Raw genomic sequence first — 15057 nt, forward strand, 5'->3', positions numbered from 1 at the left:
GCTTAGCATGCTATGTTGTAGCCTACACATTTCTGTTTGACACCTGTTCTTTATCTAAGTGTATTCGATCATGTTGTCTTTGATTGATCGATCATGTTGTCTTTGATTGATCGATCATGTTGTCTTTGATTGATCGATCATGTTGTCTTTGATTGATCATATTGGAATACTCACAGTCAGCATGTCGTCACACTTCATGTCCGGCAGCTCTCCGTCTTCTCCTTTATTGTAGAACTTCCTAAAGAAGTTAAAGGCCACCACAGTGTAGAGATACACAACCACAGCCAGCAGACCCACTGTGAGCACCAGCTGGAGGAGGGACACAACAACAACACAACATTATATACACAACATTATACACACAACAACACAACATTATACACACAACAACACAACATTATACACACAACATTCTACACACAACAACACAACATTATATACACAACATTATACACACAACAACACAACATTCTACACACAACAACACAACATTATACACACAACAACAACACAACATTATATACACAACATTATACACAACAACAACACAACATTATATACACAACATTATACACACAACAACACAACATTATATACACAACATTCTACACACAACAACACAACATTATACACACAACAACACAACATTATACACACAACAACACAACATTATACACACAACAACACAACATTATATACACAACATTATACACACAACAACACAACATTATACACACAACAACACAACATTATACACACAACATTCTACACACAACAACACAACATTATATACACAACATTATACACACAACAACACAACATTATACACACAACAACACAACATTATACACACAACATTCTACACACAACAACACAACATTATATACACAACATTATACACACAACAACACAACATTCTACACACAACAACACAACATTATATACACAACAACACAACATTATATACACAACATTCTACACACAACAACACAACATTATACACACAACATTCTACACACAACAACACAACATTATATACACAACAACACAACATTATACACACAACATTCTACACACAACAACACAACATTATACACACAACAACACAACATTATATACACAACAACACAACATTATATACACAACAACACAACATTATACACACAACATTCTACACACAACAACACAACATTATACACACAACAACACAACATTATATACACAACAACACAACATTATACACACAACATTCTACACACAACAACACAACATTATACACACAACAACACAACATTATATACACAACAACACAACATTATACACACAACATTCTACACACAACAACACAACATTATATACACAACATTCTACACACAACAACACAACATTATATACACAACAACACAACATTATATACACAACAACACAACATTATATACACAACAACACAACATTATACACACAACATTCTACACACAACAACACAACATTATACACACAACATTCTACACACAACAACACAACATTATACACACAACAACACAACATTATATACACAACAACACAACATTATACACACAACATTATATACACAACAACACAACATTATATACACAACATTCTACACACAACAACACAACATTATACACACAACAACACAACATTATATACACAACATTATACACAACAACAACACAACATTATATACACAACATTATACACACAACAACACAACATTATACACACAACATTATACACACAACAACACAACATTATATACACAACATTATACACACAACAACACAACATTATACACACAACAACACAACATTATACACACAACATTATATACACAACAACACAACATTATACACACAACAACACAACATTATATACACAACAACACAACATTATACACACAACAACACAACATTATACACACAACACAACATTATACACACAACAACACAACATTATACACACAACAACACAACATTATATACACAACATTATATACACAACAACACAACATTATACACACAACAACACAACATTATATACACAACAACACAACATTATACACACAACATTATACACACAACATTATATACACAACATTATATACACAACAACACAACATTATACACACAACAACACATTATATACACAACAACACAACATTATATACACAACAACACAACATTATACACACAACAACACAACATTATATACACAACATTATACACACAACATTATACACAACAACACAACATTATATACACAACATTATACACAACATTATATACACAACAACAACACAACATTATATACACAACATTATACACACAACAACACAACATTATACACACAACAACACAACATTATACACACAACATTATACACAACATTATATACACAACAACAACACAACATTATATACACAACAACACAACATTATACACACAACAACACAACATTATATACACAACAACACAACATTATACACACAACATTATACACAACATTATATACACAACAACAACACAACATTATATACACAACATTATACACACAACATTATACACACAACATTATACACAACATTATATACACAACAACAACACAACATTATATACACAACATTATATACACAACATTATACACACAACATTATACACAACATTATATACACAACAACAACACAACATTATATACACAACATTATATACACAACATTATACACACAACATTATACACAACATTATATACACAACAACAACACAACATTATACACACAACATTATACACAACATTATATACACAACAACAACACAACATTATATACACAACATTATACACACAACAACACAACATTATACACACAACAACACAACATTATACACACAACATTATACACAACATTATACACACAACAACAACACAACATTATATACACAACATTATATACACAACAACACAACATTATATACACAACAACACAACATTATACACACAACATTATACACACAACAACACAACATTATACACACAACATTATACACACAACAACACAACATTATACACACAACAACACAACATTATACACACAACAACACAACATTATATACACACAACAACACAACATTATACACACAACAACACAACATTATATACACAACATTATATACACAACAACACAACATTATATACACAACATTCTACACACAACAACACAACATTATACACACAACAACACAACATTATATACACAACATTATACACACAACAACACAACATTCTACACACAACAACACAACATTATACACACAACAACACAACATTATATACACAACATTATACACACAACAACACAACATTATACACACAACATTATACACACAACATTATACACACAACAACACAACATTATACACACAACAACAACACAACATTATACACACAACATTATACACACAACATTATACACACAACAACACAACATTATACACACAACAACAACACAACATTATACACACAACAACAACACAACATTATACACACAACAACAACACACCATTATACACACAACAACAACACAACATTATATACACAACAACAACACAACATTATACACACAACAACAACACAACATTATACACACAACAACACAACATTATACACACAACATTATACACACAACAACACAACATTATACACACAACAACACAACATTATATACACAACAACACAACATTATACACACAACAACACAACATTATACACACAACAACACAACATTATACACACAACAACACAACATTATATACACAACAACACAACATTATACACACAACAACACAACATTATACACACAACAACACAACATTATACACACAACAACACAACATTATACACACAACAACAACACAACATTATACACACAACAACAACACAACATTATACACACAACAACAACACACCATTATACACACAACAACAACACAACATTATATACACAACAACAACACAACATTATACACACAACAACAACACAACATTATACACACAACAACACAACATTATACACACAACATTATACACACAACAACACAACATTATACACACAACAACACAACATTATATACACAACAACACAACATTATACACACAACAACACAACATTATACACACAACAACACAACATTATACACACAACAACACAACATTATATACACAACAACACAACATTATACACACAACAACACAACATTATACACACAACAACACAACATTATATACACAACAACACAACATTATATACACAACAACAACACAACATTATACACACAACAACACAACATTATACACACAACAACAACACAACATTATACACACAACAACACAACATTATACACATAAGAAGAAGATGGCGCGGCCGTGTCCAGACGCCGTCCGGGTTGTTTCTTTATGTTGTTTTTGTTACATGTTTTGCGTTAGCTCTTCCAGCTAGGTTAGCTCTTCCAGCTAGGTTAGCTCTTCCAGCTAGGTTAGCTCTTCCAGCTAGGTTAGCTCTTCCAGCTAGGTTAGCTCTTCCAGCTAGGTTAGCTTATGACTGAAATACTTTAGTGTGTGTTTAATGCTTTAGGACATAAATAGACTGGTCACAAACACAGCTTTCAGCTGTTACAGCAACTCCTGCGTAACACAACACAGGATGAGAACAATGGCCGGAGGAAGGAAAGGCACCGCGATAAAACATGGTGGTGTCTGAAACAGGGTCAGGACCCAGGCCCACCACCCGCCCCTGCCAAGCATCCTTCTTGCCAACGTCCAGTCCCTGGATAACAAGATGGGTGACCTGAGGGGTCGGGTAAAATACCAACGGGACACGAGGGACTGTAACATCATCCGCCTGATGGAAACATGGCTCACTCCAGTTGTGCCGGATCAAGCCATCGTGCCACTCGTTCTCCTTGTTTTGCAAGGAAAGGACGGAGGAATCTGGCAAGTCAAAGGGTGGAGGGGTCTGTTGTATGACCAACAATAGGTGGTGTAACCCACAGAACATTAAAACTCTGACATCTGCTCACCACATCTGGAGCAGCTCACCATCCTGTGCCGTCCTTTTACTTCAGTCATTGTTACATCTGTTTACATTCCAACATAAGATGACACGGACACAGCTTTATCCGACCTGCATGACGTGCTGCGCCGGCACCAAAACAAACATCCTAATGCTGCCCTCATCGTGGCCGGGGATTTCAACAAGGCGAACATTAAGAAAGTTCTGCCAAACTTTTTCCAACACGTCACTTTCTCCACCAGGGGCAACAATACACTGGATCACTGCTACATGCCATTCAAGGAGGGCTATAAGGCGACTTCCCTTCACCCACTGGGTAAATCAGACCATTCTGCCATTCGCCTTTTACCGAGGTACAAACAGATGATTGTACATGAAAAGGTGCTGACGAGGCAGGTTAGACGCTGGAACAACCAATCAGAGGCTACGCTGTGAGACGCTCTGGATGATGTCGACTGGGAAATGTTCCAATCCAGCTCGAGTGATGTAGACGAGTTTACGGAAGTTGTGTGACGGACTTCAAAGCAACGCTAGTAGACAACGGCGTTCCCATGGTAACTGTCAGGACTTTCCCAAACCAGAAGCCATGGGTGGAAAAATCTATCCGTACCGCTGTGAACGAACGGACCGCTTCATATAACTCGTCACTTCTCACTGGCAGGACGGAGGATTATAAAGCCGCGTCTTACAGTCTGAGACAAGCAGTAAAGGACGCTAAGCGGAGGTACAGGGACAAAGTGGAATCACAGTTCCAGCTGCGTGATTCAAGGAGTTTAAGGCAAGGACTGCAGACAATTACTGACTACAGGAAAAGAGCCTGTGTCTCGGTGAGTGCAGACGCTGCTCTGGTTGACAAACTTAATGACTTTTATGCGCAATTTGAGGCTAACGCTAGCAGTACTAGCGTTGGCATGCTAATCGATGCAGACAGTAGGACCTCCGAGGCCGGAGCGGCACACTCGCAACCGCTCACTGTATCAGAGCATGACGTGAGGAGGATGCTGAAAAGGGTAAACACCAGGAAGACTGCTGGGCCAGATGGTATTTCTGGCAGAGTGCTGAAGTCCTGTGCCGACCAGTTAGCTCCAGTGTTTACCACCATCTTCAACCTCTCCCTGAGTCCGTCTGTGGTCCCCACATGCCTGAAAAAGCCATTATTGTCCCAGTACCGAAGAATGGCTCTCCAGCTTGCCTTAATGACTATCGCCCAGTAGCACTCACCTCATCAAGACTCATCAAGATGTAAATCTGCTCCTCCCCGCCTGAGTCTCTGGATCCACTTCAGTTTACATAGAGACAGAACAGATCCACAGATGATGCTGTCTCCCAGGTACTGCACACTACCCTCACCCATCTGGACAGAAGGAAGGGGGACTATGTGAGGCTGCTCTTCATCCATTTTAGTTCAGCCTTCAACACCATAGTCCCCACCAAGCTCCATTCCAAGCTCATCGACCTCGGACTTAACACCTCCCTGTGTGCTTGGATCCTGGACTTCCTGACGAACAGATCCAGGTGGTCAGAGTGGGCAGACACATCTCCAGCCCCTGCACCCTCAACACCAGAGTAGCACAGGGCTGTGTTCTGAGCCCCCTGCTCTTCACCCTGAGGCCACACGCAGATCCAACATCATGGTGAAATTTGCAGATGAGAGGACAGCCGAGGGATTACACCCCTCTGAGAACTGATGGGACGCTGGTGGACAGGGTGTGCAGCTTCAAGTACCTGGGGGTGCACATCTCAGAGGATTTAACATGAGCAACCCACATAGACAGGTGAAGAGGGCGAGGCAGCGCCTCTATCACCTCCGACAGCTGAGGATATTCAAAGTCTCTGTGAAGGTCCTGAAGACTTTTTATTCTGGAGCAGTGGAGAGTGTGCTGACTGGAAACATCACCCAGTGATACGGGAGCTGCACTGCACGTGATCGAAGAGCCCCGCAGGGGGCGCTAAAGTCAACACTCCCCACCCTCCAGGACAAGGAGGAGCACAGCAAAGAAGATCATGAGTGACCCTCACCACCCGGGTAACAGACTGTTCCTGTTCCTGGCCTCTGACAGACGCCTTCCACACATCAAGGCCAACACAGAAAGACTCAGGAAGAGCTTCTTTCCTCAGGCAGTCCGGACTGTTAAAAACAGAACTCTGCACTTTGACACCCCTGGACACTGTTTACATTTTTTTTTTTACATTTCTCTATATTTTTTTGTACATTCAATAATCTTTTTAGAAAATCTTGTACATTACTTTTTTCACTGGTCACTTTTACACTTTACACACTTAAAGCACTTTACACTGTTTACAGTATTCTATTCTATATTAATTATATTTGTACATTCAAATAACTCCTTTTATTTTTTATTTTATATTCTATTCTATTATTGCTAAACTAAGTGTTTATTGTTATTGTTATTGCATGGCCTGCGGAACAGTCCTTAGATTTCACTGCACATCTGTATGAGCATGTGACAAAAATCTTGAATCTTGAATAACACAACATTATACACATCACATCAACAACACAATATTATAAACACAACATCTACAACACAACATTATATACACGCCACATCAGCAACACAACATTATATACACAACATCTTGTGTAGATGTCACTATGGTATTTGTGTGTTCACCTGTTTGCCATTGTGTGTGACAGACGACAGTATGGTCCTCAGTGTTTTGAAGCCCATGGCGATGTCGAGCAGGTGAGCAGCGAAGAAGAAGTTGTTGTAGTGACCGAGGATGGACATGGTCATGTACCAGGCCAGGTACAGGAATGACTGCATATACAATGTCAAATACAATGGTATATAAAGCTATATATAATTTTATAAACAATATCCAATATAATATCCAATATGATCTCATAAAAGATTCAGATTCATTATAAATGCTGTCTGTATGTTATGAGTGCTACTTCTGCAGGACTCCCTTGAAAAAGAGGATTTTAACCTCAATGGAACTTTCCTGGATAAATAAAGGTTAAATAAAAATCTTAAAAAAAAAAGAGTGTGTAAAGAGAGCTGCTGGTACAGGAACAACTGCAGACGATTTGAACGTCTAATTGTTCACACTCACGTTGTCGGTGAAAACGACTCCAAGCTTCCAGATCTGATATTTCACATCGATGGAGTTCAGCCTGACGGAAAATATATAGTCCAATTAGTGAAAAGATTTAAACCTTGAATTATTATCACTAAGAGAATTTTCTTCAACCCTCATTACAACGAAAATTTGTAAAAATGATCTGTATTATGTTATATTTTACTGTAACACTGTGTCTGTAACACTGTCTGTAACATTGTCTGTAACACTGTCTGTAACACTGTCTGTAACACTGTGTCTGTAACACTGTGTCTGTAACACTGTCTGTAACATTGTCTGTAACATTGTCTGTAACACTGTCGGTAACATTGTCTGTAACTCTGTCTGTAAAATTAGTCTATCACTGTCTGTAACATTACTCTAACACGGTTTGTAACACTGTGTCTGTAACATCACTCTAACACTGTCTGTAACACTGTCTGTAACACTGTGTCTGTGACATTACTGTAACACTGTCTGTAACACTGTGTCTGTAACATTACTCTAACACTGTCTGTAACACTGTGTCTGTAACATTACTCTAACACTGTCTGTAACACTGTGTCTGTGACATTACTGTAACACTGTCTGTAACACTGTGTCTGTAACATTACTCTAACACTGTCTGTAACACTGTGTCTGTAACATTACTCTAACAGTCTGTAACACTGTGTCTGTAACACTGTCTGTAAAATTAGTCTATCACTGTCTGTAACACTGTGTCTGTAACACTGTCTGTAACATTACTCTAACACTGTCTGTAACACTGTGTCTGTAACATTACTGTAACACTGTCTGTAACACTGTGTCTGTAACATCACTCTAACACTGTCTGTAACACTGTGTCTGTAACATTACTCTAACACTGTCTGTAACACTGTGTCTGTAACACTGTCTGTAACATTAGTCTATCACTGTGTCTGTAACATTACTCTGTAACACTGTGTCTGTAACATTACTCTAACACTGTCTGTAACACTGTGTCTGTAACACTGTCTGTAAAATTAGTCTATCACTGTCTGTAACATTACTCTAACACTGTCTGTAACACTGTCTGTAACACTGTGTCTGTAACACTGAGTCTGTAACATTGTCTGTAACACTGTCTGTAAAATTAGTCTATCACTGTGTCTGTAACATTACTCTAACACGGTTTGTAACACTGTGTCTGTAACATTACTCTAACACTGTCTGTAACACTGTGTCTGTAACATTACTGTAACACTGTCTGTAACACTGTGTCTGTAACATTACTCTAACACTGTCTGTAACACTGTGTCTGTAACATTACTGTAACACTGTCTGTAACACTGTGTCTGTAACACTGTCTGTAACATTAGTCTATCACTGTGTCTGTAACATTACTCTGTAACACTGTGTCTGTAACATTACTCTAACACTGTCTGTAACATTGTCTGTAACTCTGTCTGTAAAATTAGTCTATCACTGTGTCTGTAACATTACTCTAACACGGTTTGTAACACTGTGTCTGTAACATTACTCTAACACTGTCTGTAACACTGTCTGTAACACTGTGTCTGTAACATTACTCTAACACTGTCTGTAACACTGTGTCTGTAACACTGTGTCTGTAACACTGTGTCTGTAACATTACTCTAACACTGTGTCTGTAACACTGTGTCTGTAACATTACTCTAACACTGTCTGTAACACTGTCTGTAATACTGTCTGTAACACTGTCTGTAACATTACTCTAACACTGTCTGTAACACTGTCTGTAACACTGTCTGTAACACTGTCTGTAACATTACTGTAACACTGTCTGTAACACTGTGTCTGTAACATTACTCTAACACTGTCTGTAACACTGTGTCTGTAACATCACTCTAACACTGTCTGTAACACTGTCTGTAACACTGTCTGTAACATTACTGTAACACTGTCTGTAACACTGTGTCTGTAACATTACTCTAACACTGTCTGTAACACTGTGTCTGTAACATCACTCTAACACTGTCTGTAACACTGTGTCTGTAACACTGTGTCTGTAACACTGTGTCTGTAACATTACTCTAACACTGTCTGTAACACTGTCTGTAACACTGTCTGTAACACTGTCTGTAACATCACTCTAACACTGTCTGTAACACTGTGTCTGTAACATTACTCTAACACTGTCTGTAACACTGTGTCTGTAAAATTACTCTAACACTGTCTGTAACACTGTGTCTGTAACACTGTGTCTGTAACATTACTCTAACACTGTCTGTAACACTGTCTGTAACACTGTCTGTAACATTACTCTAACACTGTCTGTAACACTGTGTCTGTAACACTGTCTGTAACACTGTCTGTAACACTGTCTGTAACACTGTGTCTGTAACATCACTCTAACACTGTCTGTAACACTGTCTGTAACACTGTCTGTAACACTGTCTGTAACATTACTGTAACACTGTCTGTAACACTGTGTCTGTAACATTACTCCAACACTGTCTGTAACACTGTCTGTAACACTGTCTGTAACACTGTCTGTAACATTACTCTAACACTGTCTGTAACACTGTGTCTGTAACATTACTGTAACACTGTCTGTAACACTGTCTGTAACATTACTCTAACACTGTCTGTAACACTGTGTCTGTAACATCACTCTAACACTGTCTGTAACACTGTCTGTAACACTGTCTGTAACACTGTCTGTAACACTGTGTCTGTAACATCACTCTAACACTGTCTGTAACACTGTCTGTAACACTGTCTGTAACACTGTCTGTAACACTGTCTGTAAAATCACTCTAACACTGTCTGTAACACTGTGTCTGTAACATCACTCTAACACTGTCTGTAACACTGTGTCTGTAACATCACTCTAACACTGTCTGTAACACTGTCTGTAACACTGTGTCTGTAACATTACTCTAACACTGTCTGTAACACTGTGTCTGTAACATCACTCTAACACTGTCTGTAACACTGTCTGTAACACTGTCTGTAACATCACTCTAACACTGTCTGTAACACTGTGTCTGTAACATCACTCTAACACTGTCTGTAACACTGTGTCTGTAACATTACTCTAACACTGTCTGTAACACTGTGTCTGTAACATTACTCTAACACTGTCTGTAACACTGTGTCTGTAACATTACTCTAACACTGTCTGTAACACTGTGTCTGTAACACTGTGTCTGTAACATTACTCTAACACTGTCTGTAACACTGTCTGTAACACTGTCTGTAGCACTGTCTGTAACATTACTCTAACACTGTCTGTAACACTGTCTGTAACACTGTCTGTAACACTGTCTGTAACACTGTCTGTAACATTACTGTAACACTGTCTGTAACACTGTGTCTGTAACATTACTCTAACACTGTCTGTAACACTGTGTCTGTAACATCACTCTAACACTGTCTGTAACACTGTCTGTAACACTGTCTGTAACACTGTGTCTGTAACATCACTCTAACACTGTCTGTAACACTGTCTGTAACACTGTCTGTAACACTGTGTCTGTAACATCACTCTAACACTGTCTGTAACACTGTCTGTAACACTGTCTGTAACACTGTGTCTGTAACACTGTGTCTGTAACATCACTCTAACACTGTCTGTAACACTGTCTGTAACACTGTCTGTAACACTGTCTGTAACATTACTGTAACACTGTCTGTAACACTGTGTCTGTAACATTACTCCAACACTGTCTGTAACACTGTCTGTAACACTGTCTGTAACACTGTCTGTAACATTACTCTAACACTGTCTGTAACACTGTGTCTGTAACATTACTGTAACACTGTCTGTAACACTGTCTGTAACATTACTCTAACACTGTCTGTAACACTGTGTCTGTAACATCACTCTAACACTGTCTGTAACACTGTCTGTAACACTGTGTCTGTAACATCACTCTAACACTGTCTGTAACACTGTCTGTAACACTGTCTGTAACACTGTCTGTAACATCACTCTAACACTGTCTGTAACACTGTCTGTAACACTGTCTGTAACACTGTCTGTAAAATTACTCTAACACTGTCTGTAACACTGTGTCTGTAACATCAGTCTAACACTGTCTGTAACACTGTGTCTGTAACATCACTCTAACACTGTCTGTAACACTGTGTCTGTAACATCACTCTAACACTGTCTGTAACACTGTGTCTGTAACATCACTCTAACACTGTCTGTAACACTGTCTGTAACACTGTGTCTGTAACATTACTCTAACACTGTCTGTAACACTGTGTCTGTAACATCACTCTAACACTGTCTGTAACACTGTGTCTGTAACATCACTCTAACACTGTCTGTAACACTGTCTGTAACATTATTGATAAACTCACACAGCAGCCAGCGAGCCATCTCTGCGAGGTTTCCTCTTCTTGTGAGCGTCGCTGAAGTCTAGAGCAGCTTTGTCCATCCCAAGCAGCTCGCTTATTCGATCATGCCCGTAAAACTCTCCATATTTATCCATCACCTGATGACCAAAGGAACCCTTACCCTAGCACTTTACAACAACATATGTATCCATCTATGTGTATATACAATATACTATATATATATATATATATATATATATATATATATATATGTTATATATGTTATATACATACACACACACACACACACACGTCGGTCTATCGTATGTGTATATATGATGAACAGGGCAGTGTTCGGATTAATCTCGATTAAAAGTGTAAAAGAACAACATGAAGAGCTCTCTCTAAATGCTCTGAAAGTTTTATTTAAGAACTTATAATTAAGTATATACAGTATCTCTATGGTCCATGTGTGTCTCCTCAGCTGAAAGTTTTGTCTCATATTACATGTGATACAAGTTCATATGATATATTGGAGAAGAGATGGCTTTACAAACTGAGACTAACAGAATCAGGAGGATAATCACTAAAGGATGCTCCTGAGATGTAAAAGTCATAAACATTCATTTCAATCAGCTCTCTGTGGAAAAACGGTCAACTTGTCAAAGGAATATGATTGTTCGAGGAGATCCTCTGTGAAACAGTGACACCTACCTTCCTCTTCACAAACTTATCCCAGTAGTTATTTGGAAAAGATCTGGAAAGAGACGACACAAAGATTATCAGTCACAAAATCTGGAAATTATTAAAACAAAGACGGAAGAATGACAGGGGGAAAGAAACAATAACAAGAAAGCCCACAGCCCTCCCAACACACACACACTGAATGTTATTATATGTTTATGTTAATATAAATATATTTACTGAGTGTTGATGACCAGTCTGTCCCACTGTCCTTTGATGTCGTCCTCTGATGGTTGTTCTGTGATGTACAAACCATCAAACTCCAGTTTCCTGGCCACTTCCTTTTCTCTCTTAAAGATCACCAAAGGAACCTGCAGCACACATTAAACGTTTATGGATACAGTGTATATATATTAAACATATATTATACAGATATATATATATATATATATATATATATATATATGAATGAAGGAGGCCATCCACTGTTTCCTGGCAGAGAACCATGGCCTCAGACTTCGAGGTGATGATCATCTTTCCAGCTGGTTTCCCCTCGCCTGCAAACTGCCCAAATGCCTTCTGGAGTTCACAGCCTGATGACGCCAACAAAACCATGTTATCAACAAAAAGAAGAGATGACATTTTGAGACCACCAAACTGGAAAGCCTTCTCCCCCTGGCCGCGCGTTGGCATGCTGTCCATTAAAGCCACAAATAGAATCAGTGACAAGGGGCAGCCCAACAGACACTAACACGCGCTGCAAACGTCTGACTTTGTGCTGTGGATACAAACACAGTTTTCACTTTGGGAACTGGATGAGCAAACTCCTATGCTCCTTCAAGAAGCCCTGCGAGGGTAAAGAACTGATCCACTGTCCCAGGTCCAAGAAGGGATCCCCATTCCTTTTGTATCTGAGGTTCAACAATCCGTCGGAGCCTCCTGTCCAGCACCCCAGAGTAGCTAGCCCTGGGAAGCTGAGAAGTGTGATACCCCGATAATTGGAGCACACACTCAATTCCCCCTTTTAAAAAATGGGAATCACCACAGGCTCTGTCCAAGACCTCAATGCCAAATTGAAGAGGTATGTCAGCCAAGACAGCCCAACAATGTCCAGTGCCTTTATCATCTCATTGGGAATCTCATCTGCACCTGGCGTCTTGCCACTGAGGTGCTTTCTGCCTAAGTGACCTCTGCCAAGGTTGATGGTCAGGTTTCCCCCAGATCTTCAGACACTGCCTCACCTTTAGAGGAAATGTTGGCTGGGCTCAGGAGTTCCTCAAAGTATTCCTTCAACCCCCCCAACGATCTCCCCTGTCAGGGAAGCAGTTCTCCATCCCTTCTGATAACAGCCTGACGCAAGCCCTGCTTTCTCTTCCTGAGCCGTCGGACAGTTTGAGTGAACTTCCTTGATGCCCCCTGAAAGTCATCCATAGCCTCCCGGATTCTTCCCGCACCCAGGTTTTTTGCTTATGCAACCACTGAAGCCACAGCCCTTCGAGCCACCCAATACCTACCTGCTGCTTCAAGAGGCCCCTGGATTAACCAAGCCAGAAAGGCCTCCTTCTTCTTCCTGATGGCTTCCTTTATCGCTGGTGCCGACCAGCAGGTTCTTAGGTTGCCACCACAACAGGCCCAGATGTTCTTCCAATTACAACTCTTACCAGCCACCTCCGCAATGTAGGCTTTGGACATGGACCACTCAGACTACATCCCTAACCTCCCCAGTGTACAGGGAAGAGAAATTCTTCCAGGTCGGAGTTAAAGACCTCATGGACAGGGGCGTCTTCCAGATGTTCCCCGTTCACCTGCACTAAAAGTTTAGATTTAGTAGGTCTGTCCAGCAGCCTTCCCCGCTATCTGATCAGTTGATCAGCTCTGCTCCTCTCTGGAACCCCTTCCAGGACCCCGGATGG

The 15057-nt window shown here is 39.3% G+C and overlaps 1 protein-coding gene across 1 annotated transcript in view; it reads right to left on the reverse strand.

The window, feature by feature from the left end:
* Positions 1 to 15057, reverse strand: part of LOC306842210 (ryanodine receptor 2-like) — a gene marked incomplete at its 5' end in the record, with an annotated part of 116349 nt that overhangs the window by 17105 nt on the left and 84187 nt on the right. Inside the window, 6 exon segments of the mRNA XM_079372334.1 lie at positions 175 to 309; positions 7720 to 7866; positions 8165 to 8225; positions 12485 to 12618; positions 13175 to 13217; positions 13385 to 13515. Of these exon segments, the coding sequence (XP_079228460.1) occupies positions 175 to 309; positions 7720 to 7866; positions 8165 to 8225; positions 12485 to 12618; positions 13175 to 13217; positions 13385 to 13515 (651 nt within the window).

Source organism: Symphodus melops (genome assembly GCF_947650265.1).
Source record: "Symphodus melops genome assembly, chromosome: 21".
NCBI classification, from domain to species: Eukaryota; Metazoa; Chordata; class Actinopteri; order Labriformes; family Labridae; genus Symphodus; species Symphodus melops.